Raw genomic sequence first — 13,978 nt, forward strand, 5'->3', positions numbered from 1 at the left:
CAAAACTGATTTTCATTGGATTATGTCAGTGAGCTTTGCTACTTAATCATAAATTTCTTTAAAATCGTTTTTAAAAACGACTTCCCTCGACTTTCTCATAGTGGTCAGTCAAAATGCCACCTGGTACTCAGTATCATGCAGAGCTTTCTTTTACTTTGAGATTTTTGTGTGTATTCAAGTAGATGAATATTAGCCTTGTGTTACCATAAAGTACAGATGATGAAGTTGATTCCTTAGGAAAATTCAATGCAAAAATGTACACATTTAAGAACTTTCTCCTTTTAAATGTCATTTAGATGACAGGCTATTTTCAGGGCATCAAAGATTCTAAGTCGTTTCTTGCTCTTCTACTATGTGAGAGTTAAGTTTGTCTTCGCTAGTACCTGTTTGGAGGCTGTATAAGTATGTACATATCCACAAAGCAACCAATAATAACAAGGCCTAAATGTGGATAAAGAAGAATCTTGACTTGCTCAAGTTTTCTAAGTTTGCATTAGATTGAACAGACAAGAGACTAATACCCTGTATTAAAAAAGAGAGAGAGACTGCTCTGGACACTAGAAATTTAACTTAGTGCAATCATATAACTTCTCTCCATGTAGTACACTTTTGGGAAAACATTTTAATTGACATATCGTCGGCAGCCGTCCGTCTCGAGAGACGATGGTGTAGCTTCTTAAGAGTCTATCTGCACCGCCGAGAATGGCTGTGCAGTCCAACTCGGGAGTGACACGGTATCTGTCTCCTCCCGTGTTGAATCGACATCTTGTGATGACGCTGGAGTGTCCTCTCCAGTGAAGCTGAAGCTACAGAGCCTGGGCAGGGTGATATGGAGGGTCTGCTGTTGCCCATGCAGCAGACCCCCCCTCTCTTCATAGCTGAAGGGTCCAAGGGAAAGACGGAGTCAATACAGCTTGGCTTCAGGTGCGCCGCAGGAGTTGCCGGTGTTGATTACAACGTCTAACCGCCTTAGGGACTCCGGCTCCGGATTTTCTGTCGGGGTTTACTCCCTTAGCCTTTCCCCTGAAGAGGTATGCCACAAGGCAGCGGAGGTTTTTTGGAGTCAGAGTTTTCCTTCTCTGATGTGCCCTGACTGGAAGATTGAACCAGCGACACTTAGCTCGCAGGCCGACGCTCAATCCACTGAGCCAAACCAGCCAGGGCTAAATTGACATATAATACATTCATAAAAGAAAAAGCTTGATGAATTTCTACAAGTAACGTACCCATGTAAACACCATCTAGACCACGGTGACACCACAGAGGCCTTCTTTGTGCTACTTCCTAGTCATTATCACCCACCCAAGATAAAAATCATTCTGATTGCTGTCACAGATTACTTCTGATGTTTTGGGATCAAGTTATTAGCAACTGCAGCACGATGTTTCTTCTGCTCTGGTAGCAGAAACTACAAAATGAATTTTGCCATGACATGTTTCATGCCAAGATCCTGTGTCAAAATCTTGGACACAATAGTTTTTGGAATCCCCAGATCAGCTTCTGGTTCTCGCGTTGTCAGTCACCAATCTTTGTTGATTGCAGCTCATACACGTTCAACATTCTCAGGTGTTCTGCCTTTCAGAATGTGGGTCACTTTCAACAGATTCTCAACCATCTTTGAAGCATTTGTGCCACACTTTTATTTGTGCTGCACTCACTGCATCGTCCCCAAAAGCCTTCTGAGTCATCTGAATAATTTCGGCAGAGGAATGTTCAAGCTTAATGAAAAGTTTGGTGCATATTCATTGCTCTACTCAGTCATTTTGAATGTGGCGACCACACAGTACACATGCTCGTTCAACAGCATCTATCTCCCCTACTGTGGTACAGTGAAGTCGTCATTGTTCACACATATGCCTTCCAGAACATTCTCCTTGGCTGCCAGGTTACATTGATGTCGCACAACCTGTTCTTATTGTATTAATAATGGCTGGACTTTTTCCAGACAGACCTCATAGTTTATTTGTATATTATTTTAAATATTTTATGTATATACTCATATCATTTATGAACAATGAGAGTTTTTTCCTTAACAGTTGTTGAAAAATAACTTTAGTTTCTTTTCCTTGATGACAGTAGAATATTTAAGAGAGGTGGTGATTGCAGACATCCTGTTTCATTCCCAATTTCAGGCAAAAAAACGTTCCTACTTTACCATTAAAGTATTTACTGTAGATTTAAAAAATGATAATCTTTATTATTAAGGCAGTTCCTTCTAACATTTTAAACATCACTAATGGGCATTGAATTATGTCAAATACCTTTCCTTTTGAATCTATTTAGTGGCTGTATCATTTTTCTTACTTAGTGAGGTAAATTATATTGATTGGTTTATAAATGTGAATAGCTTCGTATTCCTGTTATAAATTAACTTGGTTAAGATCTGTGCTTTATATATATCATAGGTCTTGATCTGCTAGTATTTTAACTTGATTTTGCCAAATCTTTACATCTACATTCATGAGAGAGATTGACTCTATACTTTTACTTTCTTGTAATTCTTTTTTGTTATTACTAAGTTTTTGTATCAAGCATTTTATGGTCCTCATAAAGTGAATTCAAAATTGATTTCATTTTATCCATTCCTTGGAATAATTTGTAGAAGATTGGTGTTAGTGCTTGAAATGGTTAAGTACCTTATTGATTAAGCCATTTGAGCCTGAGGTTTTCTTTGTGTAACCACACAACTATCAAAATTAGGAAGTCTAATATTGATACAATACTGTTATCTACAATCTAAATTCAAATTTTATCAATTATTCTAATAATTTCCTTATAGCTACATATTTTTGCCCAGTCCAGTATGTAATCCAGGATTATGTATTGCATTTAGTTGTCATGTCTGTTTAGTTTCCTTAATGGAACTGTTCTTCTGCCTTTGTCTTTTGTGATCTTGATATTTTGAAGAGTGCAGAACAATTACTTTGTAGAATGTTCTACGATTTTGATTTGTCTGATGTTTCATTATGATTATGCATTGTTGGTAGAAATAACACAGAAGTGATGTCATGTCCTTCTTAGTCCATCATATCAGGAGTCACATGATGTTCAGTTGATTTATTATTGGTGACACTAACTTTGAGAACTTACATCAGTAGAAGTCTGCAGTGTGGGCTACCATGAAGTTACTGTTATTCATTTGTGATGAATAAATTATTTGTGGGGAAATACTTTGAGACAATGTAAACATTTTGTTTCTCATCAAATTTGTGTCCAGTATATCTTAACATTCGTTGATGATTCTTTACTGAATCAATTATTACTATGATGTTTGCAAGATGATTGTTTTATAAATCGATTATTTTTTCTATATTTATTACTTGGCATACTTATATAAGGAATAACTTTCCCATTACTCCCATTTGTTAATTTAGTAAACTTGTGGATTCTTACTTAATTTAATGTGTTATAATCCATCGATCTCATTTTTAATTTGATGTTCAAATGTTTGAGATTTGGCCATTGGGAGCCCGCTCACGGGCTCCTATGAATTTTTGCCATGGCTTTCCTGCTTTGAACATTTCTTAACTTTCTGGCATGACGAGATGTCCAGTATCACTTTTTACTTTATCTACCCCAACATTGGAATCAGTAATTTCTTCAAGGAGCCCTGGCTATGGTTTGTGTAGAATGGTATTTAGAAATTAAGATCCTGACACTAAGTGTGCTCTTCTTGCTACTACAGTGCCACTGGACTCAAAAGAGCAGGGACAAACAGGGCTCTCTCTGTCTCCATCCCTGCCATTAGGAGTTCATAATGTACTTTCAAATCTTATCTAACATTCGGTTCATTTTGTTTTCTCTCTTTTCTATATTTGTAAGTCCTTTCTGTAAGTGAGACATCTGGCTAACATTATCCTCAGTATACTTGCTCATTTGCCCAGGGTTAGAGTCACAGAAAGCTGTTTAGAATTGCTAACCTGACCACTATAAAAAACGTACCTTCTAACCACTGTTCAATATTTGTTAAAAGATTTTTGTCTCTAGACTGAGGCTATATAGTCAAACCCTGTATTCAATAGTGGTAATTTTTCCCCCTTTTGTGTAATTATGTTTTTCACTTGAAATACAGTTAGGCTCATTTGTTTCTATTTATATTTCATTTTAGGTTTCATTCCCCTCCATCTGTTACTTTATCATCATCATCATCATATTAGGTGAGCATATAAAGCATTAACATGGCTTCAAAACCCCAAATTACATAATAATTTGGGGTTTATGGTTCACCATTCCTGAGTTGCTTTTTGTAACTATAAATAAATACCTTAATATCATTTCCTCTTCCTTCTCAAACAAAAGTAGAATACTACATACAATCTTCTGCACTTTGCTTTTCTTTTGGTTGACAAAAAAAAATATCCCAGAAATCACTCCATATCACATATTCTTTAGTTTTTATTTACAGCTGCCTGGTATACCATTTTGTTAATGTATCCTAGTTTATTCCATTGATCCCCTATGTGAGTCCCCCCCCCAAATTTTTCAGTTACAAACAGTGATGTGCTTTCTTCATATGTATTGGTGAAGGTATGTATCTTCAAGGAAATTTTAGATGTGGGCTAAAGGTAAACTCATTTGTGGTTTTGTTAGGTACTATCAAATTCTTCCATGAGATGGGGCATTCCCACCAGCGATGTACAAGAGGGTCTTTTGCCTTGTGGCTTTATAAAGAGAATGTGCTGTCAAGCTTTGTAATTTTTACCGAATCTAATCATTGAGAAATTATATGTCAGTATAGTTATAATTTGCCTTATTATTATTATATCTGAAGTTGTTCATCTTTTCATATGTTTAAAGGTCACTTGAAAATCTTTATTTGTGAGTCGTATGTGACTTTTACTTATTTTTCTATTTTTTAAAATCTTATCTCTCTCAATTTTAGAGTTCTTTATGTATTTGGGATGGATATTCGCTCTTTATCCTTGGTACCTGTTAGTCATAGTTATTTTAAAATTGGCGTGAGTCTGTGGGACCATTTTATTGAGTTTTTTTAAAAAACCTTTTGGGTTTTGATCACTTGTTGTTCTTTCCTAATAAGCCTGATAGTTTTTGATTGAATGTCAAACTTTCTGTATAAAAAGTTGTAGAGGCTCTGGATAGTGTTATTTTCCTGCAGAGGTGATTTTGTTTTCTACTAGCAAACAGATGATACTTGGGTAAGATAAACTTGATCAAGGCTGGTCGATTTAGGCTTTGCCTTCCCTCTATGGAAGTAGCCCTTTTTGGGTCAAACCTGAAAGTCTGGGGTCTTTTCCTTCCTCCTTGGCAGTCCTCAGCACAATGGGCCTCCCATTTTCTCCCTAAATTTTTAGCCTTGTAGCAGTCAGTTTCTGCTGGGTTCTCTGTCTTATCAGACAGAGCATGTGCAGTTTAGGAGTCAGCAACAGCCTTGAGGGGAATTTGCACTATAAGGCTCACTTCTCTGCGGCTCACTCTCCTCCAGGACTTTGACCTTTCATTTTTTGTCAGTGCTTCCAACCCAGCAAGACCGCTGCAAGCTTTAGGTGGCTGTTATCTCTTCAGCCTTTATTCCCCACACAGTGAGTCGGCAGATACCCTGATGAGAAACAGCAGTGGCAAGTGCAAGGCTCACTTCAGTGTGTTACCCTGTCCCCAGGGTTGCAGCCTACAAAGTCCTGCTGCCCTGATTATTTCCTCGTGCCTTCAAAAAGCGCTTCTTTTACATTTTGTCTGGCTTTTATAGTTGTCCTCAAACAGAAGCATTATTCTGATACTAGTTATTCCATCATAGCTGGAGCAATAGTCATCTTTCCACTTAGCACATTTCATTAAATTTGTATGGAAATAAGAGAACACAGTCAAATGGACAAAGCATTTTAAAATTGACAAAGAAATTGGCCACTGCTGGGGAGGGTGCAAATTTTTACCAGCTTTCTGGAGGACATTCATTTATATTAAAATCCTTAATAAGTTATTTGCCCTTTAACTGAGCAATTCTGCTTCTGGGTATTTCTTTTAAGAAAATAATCACAGCTGTGTGTGAAGGTTTGTTTACAAAGAGAGATTCCAATTCCAGTCAACAGAATTGGAATCAAAATCCTCAATATGTGGCAATAGAGGGTTTTATAAATTGTGGTACTTCACTACAATGGAATATAATGAACTCAACATTACAAATGATGTAGGAGAGTATTTAAACCTATTAATAATCTGTTGTTAAACACAGAGATTATAAAGCAACATGTGTTGTATGGTACAATTTAAGAGTATTTATACAGATATATAAATATAAAACTAAAATAATGCACACTGAAGTGTTAACAGCTGGTATTATTGGGTCGTTGTTTCGTTTTCCCCTTTGTTTATGCATATTTTATAAATTGTCCATACGGGATAACTTTGCTCTAAAAGAAAATTAATACACTTAAAAAGAAAACTTATAGTCGATAGGTCCAGTTGATAATGTTGTCTAGCAAACATTTTATTTCTGTTTTGGCTTCCTGAGCTCTATCTTTATGTGGTTAGTAGTGTTACAGATTTTGTCAGCATCAGCGCCCTCTTTGAAAATACTTCGCAGAACAGAAGACTTCCATACAAATATGCTTTAAAGTCCCACTGGTCAAATTCAAACAGAGGCTTCACTAGTTTCTGTCAGTGTGTGCCAAAGCCTTTTTAGTAAGGAGTCCTTTAAAATAAATAGGTTTGTGACAAGGACCTGGATTAACAAGGAAGGTTTATTTGTTAAAAAAATAATTCTTTTTGAAACCAATGGCCAACATTTAATGCAATCACCTTTTAAAAACTATATCAAAATTTCTGAAGATCATTTTTACCCTTGGTTGCCCTTTTATTTGAAGGTACCCTTCAAGGCAGCCATCACGAGGTATGGCCTCTTGGGTTTGGAGGGTGCTTCCCAGGAACGTCCGTTCCTTGGCTACGTCATCAGAGAACCAGCACGTTGAGGATTGTCGCCGTCACCATGGGGCCTATGGGTACTTCTTGCCCATCCAGACCAGGTGGAGCGACAACGACCAGTACGGCCATGTGAACAATGCCGTGTACTACAGCTACTTCGACACTATTATCAACCACTACTTGATCAGGTAAGCTTGGGTTCTGCAGGCCCTTGCCCCCATGTTGGCCCTCCGGCATGCCCTTGGTTGGGAGTTCTTGCAGAGCCTTTGGGGAAGAGGTTCTCGCCAGTTTCCTCTGCCAGTGCTCCTCTTTAGTCGAGTCAATGGAAAGTCAGATTATTCCAGAGGAAAACAGGAGGGCTGCCGTGTGGATGAGGAAAGTTTGCCCCGCGGCTTCTGCAGCCTCAGGTGCTCCCGTATCCTAGTCCTTTGGACTAAAATGTCAGCGGATGTGCAGGCTTTGAATCTCATCTAAGTATCTACACAACAAACCATGCAATATGCAGACCCTGGGCAACTTGAGCAGACATAACATCGGCCCTCTAGGCCTTTTTGTGGGAAATGCAGCTGCTTTCCCCACCAAGGGAACATAAGCAAAAGGAGGGAGAGCAAAGATGCAAAGATGTTTGTTATAGTCCCTGAATGCCCTGCAGACCTCATTGCCATTCCATAGGTATGTTTGTAAGATTGGCTAGTATATAGTTGGTTAATATAATTTTCTATGTGAGAGGTTGTGTTGTATAAACAGATCTGCATAAATCCTAGCTTCATCTTGCATTAGCTATGTAATTTTGATCAAATTATTTAACCTTATTGAGTCTTCTGTAAAGGTAACTCACATTTATTTTGAGGTTTCTCTATGTCTAGCACTGTGAAGCATTTTACACAGATTTTCTTATTTAATTCCAAGACAATTGAGAGAGTAGCAGATTGTCAGTGCACTGCCTGGACCTCCTGCTTCTACCCTTTTGGGGCACACTGGCTTGACTGTCAACTGTCAGCATTTATTTGTCTAAGGACTATCTCTAGCCACCAGAGCTCGTTTTGCAGCCAGACCAGAAGTGAAAGGAATTAATGCCTTCTAGCAGCAGCTTTTGGTCACTGATGGAAGGTGCTGTATAAATACTCCAGCTTTCTCTCCGCTTGAATATCTCTGATCACTTTATACAGATTCCCAGGCTTCCCTACTGGGATTAAGCTCCAGTTCCCAGGTTGGTACCTTTAAAAAAAAAGAGAGGTAAAATTTACATAATGTAAAATCTGCTATTTTAACCATTGTGAAGTATACAAATTTAGTCGCTTTTAGTAAATGTGTATTCACAATGTTGTGCAACCATCACCACTATCTAACTTTAGAACATTTCTATCACCCCCCCAAAAAGAAACCCCACACTTACTAGCAGTCACTCTCAATTTCGCTTTCCTCCTATCCCCTGGCAACCATGAATCTACTTTCTGTCTCTATAAGAGTTACCAATTCTGAATGCTTTATATAAATTAATCATACAATATGTGGTTTTCTGTGTCTGGCTTCTTTCACTTAGCATGATGTTCTCAAGATTGATTCATGTTACAGCATGTGTCAATACTTCATTCCTTTTCATGGCTCGATGATAGTCCATGATATGGATATACCAATTTTGCTTATTCACCAATTGCTGTTTATTTAGGTGGTTTTCACTTTTTTGGCTTTTAGGAGTAATGCTGCTAGAAATATTTGTGTACAAGTTTTTGTATGGGCATGTTTTTCATTCTTTTGAGCATATACCAAGAATGAAATTGCTGGATCATATGGTAACTGTGTTTAACTTGTTGAGGAACTGTCAAACTGTTTTCCATGCTGGCTGTACAGTTCATACTCCATCAGCAATGTAGGAGGGTTTCGGTCTTCCACCTCCTCTCCAGCATGTGTTACGAATTATCTTTTCAATTAGAGCCATCCTCATGTGTGTGAAGTGGTATCTCATTTAGGTTTTGATGGTGGCTAATGATGGTCGAACATCTTTCCATGTGCTTATTAGCCCTTGGTATACCGACTTTGGAAAAGTATCTAATCAGATTTTTTATAGTGTTTTTTTTTTCAATTTTATTGAAAAATAATTAACATACATCATTGTACAAGTTTAAGGAATACTTGGTTTGATTTGCATACGTTGTGAAATGATTATCTCAATAGGTTCACCTATCATGCATCATTTCATATAGATACAGTATCAAGATAAGTAATTCTTGTGGTAAGAACCCTTAAGATTTACTCTCTTAACAACATTTTTGTATATCATATGGCAGTGTTAGCGATATTAATCATGTTGTACATTATGCCCATAGTACTTATTTATCTCATAACTGGACATTTGTACCTTTTGACCACCTTTCTCCAATTCCTCTTCCCTACCCTCTGCCTCTTATAAGCATGTCTCATCTCTTTTTCTGTGAGTTTTTTTTTTTTTAAGATTCCATATATAAGTGGGACCACACAGCAATTTGTCCTTTTCTGTTTGACTTATTTCATCTAGCATAATGACTTCAAGGTTCATTCATGTTGTGGCAAATACTAAGATTTCCTTATTTTTCATTACTGAATACTATTCCTATATATGATCCAGCAATTCCATTTCTGGGAATATATCCAAAGAAAATGAAAACATTAATTAAAAAAAAGTCTGCTCCCATATAATCAAGATATGGGAACACCTAAATATTCATCAATGGATAAGTGGATAAAGAAGATATATCCATATATATGTAAGAATGTATGTGTATGTGTGCATCTTGACTATATGGGAGCAGATTTTTTTTTTTTAATTTTTAATCTTTATTGTATTTTTTTCCATTACCATGTAGTCCCCTTATCCCACCGCCCCCCCAGCACTCACCACACTGTTGTCCGTGCCCATGTAAATACCTTACAGTTCTCACTCACAGAGCAGATTTGCTGTGTCAGGGAACTTATACATCTTTTTCAAAAGGATGTGTATAGAACAACTTCCACTTTGAGTGCCTGGTTCTCCCTTGGGTGATATGTGGTCCCGGATCTTCACACCACTTTTACATTGTATGCACCTGTCAGTAATTCATCTAGAAGTAGCTTACACTTGCTTACCTGTGAATAGTAAACTGTCTTTTCAGTACTCATTTTAGCTTTCAGAAGAATGTGTGCATTATACCTTGAAATCCACAGGAAGAGGTAGAAATAGTATTTGAGGCTCATTGTAATTTCATATAAGTTTTTACAGAGCAAAGCTTAATAATGAATTTTTCAACTCGCTCCACGGCCACTCAGTCTTTTTTAAGAAGGAGCCTTGTAACTTCTTTGCATTCACTCTTAAGAATCATCTCAATAAAGTTGGGACCCAGTGGTGTGTCTTAGTCACTTCAGGCAGCTGTAATGGAATATCATAGACTGGATGGCATAAACAACAGAAATTTATGTTTTGTAGTTCTGCAATCTATAAAATCCAGATCAGAATATCAGCATAGTTGAATTCTGGTGAGGGCCCTCTTCCTGGTTTGTACACAGCCACCTTCTTGCTGTATCCGCACATGGCCAGGAGAACAGGCTCCAGTCTCCTCTTCTTATAAGGACACTTATCCCATCTTGGGAGACTCCAGCTTCATGACCGCATCTAAACCTAGTTAATTCCCAAAGATTCCACCTCCTAATACACCCCATTGAGAGTTAGGGTATCAACATATGAATTTTTGGGGAACACAGACATGTAGCTCATAACATGGTTTTTGTGGCTTTTGAATGTTTCCCATTTGTTAATGGAACTTCTGGAAAGATGATATGCCAAAAATGATGGTTGGTTCTTTTATCCAGTGGAGACTGTGGGGGTAGGGGTGGGGCGTGGCAGCATCAGCTCCCACTAGAATCATGTTCTGACTCATGGAAAAATCCCCCGGTATTACACATGGACTCCAAAATTGTGAAAATACTCTAGCTGTTGTGGTTAGGGACTTCCTAGTCATGACAAAAAAAAGAAGGGTTTACCTTTATACCTTTACTAAAAGATCTGAGGATTGTTTAATGGGTCGCTCACTGACCGACAGAAGCCAAGCCAGCATCACATAAAGGTGTGGGAACGTGGGGAAAGCAGCCTCATTTCACCAGTCACTGCGAGGAAGGGCAGCTGGTCAAGCCCAAACAATGCACCCCAGCCAGGCTTGCACCCCCGCCTCCTTCCACCTGGCTTTCTAAGGATGGGCAGCACTGTACATGTGCCAAGATCCCGTGGGAAAATTGATGAGGAAAATTCTTATCTAGAACATTCCCACTCCGAGAGGGGTTTTCTCTAGCAGAGGGGACCGGGGAGCTGTGGAGGGCCTGGCAGGGGAGGGCGAGAAAGATAGCACAAGAGACCGCAGGTTGCCCGAAGTTCCTGTCACTTTGGCATGCGGAAGGGGTTAAGTCATTCTTGAACAGTTTATCGCTCATCAATTGCAATTAAATATGTTTATATTAAATTATGTTCTGTAATTAATGTAAAATCCTTTAGCCTATGCTGTTATTAGAACCAGATGCTGAAGTACCGACAATATTTCAACACGATTGTGCTGCCTCGCCAGCTGTCTAACTGTAATTACTTTAATCTCAGCTTGTTATCTAATTATCACCTTTGTAAAGGAAAAGTACTCTCTGATGCTTACTGATTGTTTCAGATGACAGTGAAGGGCAGGGAACAGCTGTCAGAGACCGTGGGCCCTGCTTATCACAATGAAGGAACTTATCCTGAAGCTGACTCAGGGCCACACTGCTGAAAAAAGATGTCCCAGGTGGGAACATCCCAGTAAGGGGAGACAGTTAGTGTGGTGGCTAAGGGTGGGGCCCCTTGAATAAAATGTCAGGTGACACCAGCCTCCTACATTGATGGCTGGGGGACAAGTGGCTTGATCACATTAAGACTCAGTTGCCATATCTGTAGCATGGAGATGGTAATGATATTGGAATTGATCTCAGAGGATTGTTGGGAAGATTGAGTGAGATTCTGCATATGAAGCCCTCAGCACAGTGCTTGATGAAATAATTATTCTTCCTTTAGAAAAAAGATATCAGCCAGTGTTGGTTTTCTGCATTCCCATGACCAGTTTGGTTTCCAAGTTATGTTTAAGTTCTACCCTTTTGGGACTGAAATTTACCTTCACATTGCATGTTCAAAAATGGTTTACCAAACCAGTCAAGAATATAAATAAGTATTGTCAGGGAAATCTTGAAGCCCTTAAAAGGATGAAACTATTTTTGGAGTATCTTCCAGTGCTTTATGTGTGTATCTGCATATGAGCAGTTGATGTGGTACCTGTAGTTTAAAGCAAATTCCCTTAGGATGTTTATTAAGCTTTTACTATCCTGCCATGCTTGACCTCTCAGGGGCTGCACCCCATCAGAAGGAAGCTGGCACCAGTCTCCTGGCCATAGAATAGCATGTCTGTATCCCCCTCCCCCCCCATTGGACTGTGAGCCCCTCAAAGGCAGGACAGTACCTTGGTCTTTTATATATTCTGAGTACTGTATCGCCTGGTCTGGCACATATTTCACCCTCTGTTCCTTGAAAGAACTAAACGAGGTCACCCAGGGTTTTTCTTTCCCAACAGTGTAAAGAAGCACTGCCTCCTGGGGCCATGGGGCAGATCTCAGTCTCTGGGATTTCTTGCTACATGTTACTGTGTCCTCATATCTGGAAACTGCAAAGCAGGCTGTGGGGGAGACACGTCAGAGCGCCCAGGAGTCTGACTGTAATGGTGACAAGTCAACTGTGCCTACTTTAGCAGCAACAGGAGTAGGAGGCCAGAGCTGGCACACCCCTAGCCACGCCCCCTGAGGAGGGCAAAGTGGTGGGTCTTTAATGTCAGCAATGCCCAGGTGCAAAGAGGGCTGCTTTATGAGAGGGGTTCCCACCATTCATCACAGAGCATAATTGTCACCAACTCCACGAAACTCCCTTCCATAGAAAGAACGACAAACCAGATTCTGGAGTCACTCTTAGTTATAGTATCTTTGGCTGGCTATTGAAGGAAATAGCCTAGAATGAGAGAAATGACCCAGCAACAGAGATCTTAAAGAAGTCTCTGCCTGTAGCCTCATCTCCCGTCACTTCTCTTTCTCTCCTGCAATAAACTCTGTATGGTTTCTTGCAAGCAACACACTGATTCTCAGCTCTGTGCCTTTGGTTCCACTGTTGCCTTTACCTGGAATGCCCTCGCTCCTGTTCAACAACTGGATTCTTCCTAGCTTTCTCTGACCTTCCCAATCACTGCCTCTCAAATAGAATGTGTGTCCATTCTCTGTATTCCCATGGGATCCTGGCTTTTCTATATCAGAGGCCCACCAACTTTTTCAGTAAATAGTCAAATACCAGTATTTTTGTCTGGACGGGCTGTGGGTTTTCTGTTGCAACTACTCAGCTCTGCTGTTGTGGCTGAAAAGCAGCCGTAGACAACATGTACATGAATATGTGGCTGTGTTCTAATAAAACTTTATCATAGTTCCCTGCTTATTCCACTTTCTCTGTGCGCCTATATTTTTATAGCTTGAGTCACTCTCCTGGCTACTGAATTATAGATTATTAATGCATCATTACTGAATTCGTCCTCTTGGAATGACAATGTCACCCTAACCTGAACTCCTCAAGCTAGACACTGTAGTGTCTTGGCCTTGATTTCCCCCCAAAGCAGAGCCAGGACAAGATCTTGTGAACAGGTAGTTTGTTTTGGAAATTGATCCCCAGGAGCGAGACTGGGGACGGGAAGGAGTGAAGAAGAAGAAGGAAAGCCAACCCAATGTTACTGAGGATGAGCAACAGCGGGCAACAGCAGCTGAATTCCACTGGGGATCCACAAGGAGCCGTGCGGAACGTGCCTCAGAGTTCTCAGCCCAAAGGACAGAGGCAGGGGCATTTATTCACTGGCTCCCATCCCTCACCAGTCAACGTGTTGCCCATGGTGTGTTAGACCCCTGTGTTCCATGTGTGTGCATGTGCCAGAGTCACTGAGCAGATTCCTGCAACCTCCCCATGAGAGACGCTTCATGCCGCCCGGGCAAGGTGCCGTCAGGCCACTCCTGAGCCCGGCTGGCTGCTGCAGCGATGGCCGGAAGACAAAAGGGC

The 13,978-nt window shown here is 39.8% G+C and overlaps 1 protein-coding gene across 2 annotated transcripts in view; it reads left to right on the forward strand.

Moving 5' to 3' along the window:
* The window catches only part of LOC150018014 (uncharacterized), a 162,105-nt gene that overhangs the window by 64,476 nt on the left and 83,651 nt on the right, over positions 1-13,978 (forward strand). For both annotated transcript variants that reach the window (XM_090267597.1, XM_090267598.1), the window contains exon 2: positions 6,819-7,064. In XM_090267597.1, coding sequence (XP_090123723.1) covers positions 6,847-7,064 — 218 coding nt within the window. In that variant the 5' untranslated portion in view covers positions 6,819-6,846. The remainder of the gene's footprint in view (positions 1-6,818; positions 7,065-13,978) is intronic.

This window comes from Furipterus horrens, unplaced genomic scaffold (genome assembly GCF_987537825.1).
Source record: "Furipterus horrens unplaced genomic scaffold, mFurHor1.1.pri manual_scaffold_2, whole genome shotgun sequence".
NCBI lineage: Eukaryota > Metazoa > Chordata > Mammalia > Chiroptera > Furipteridae > Furipterus > Furipterus horrens.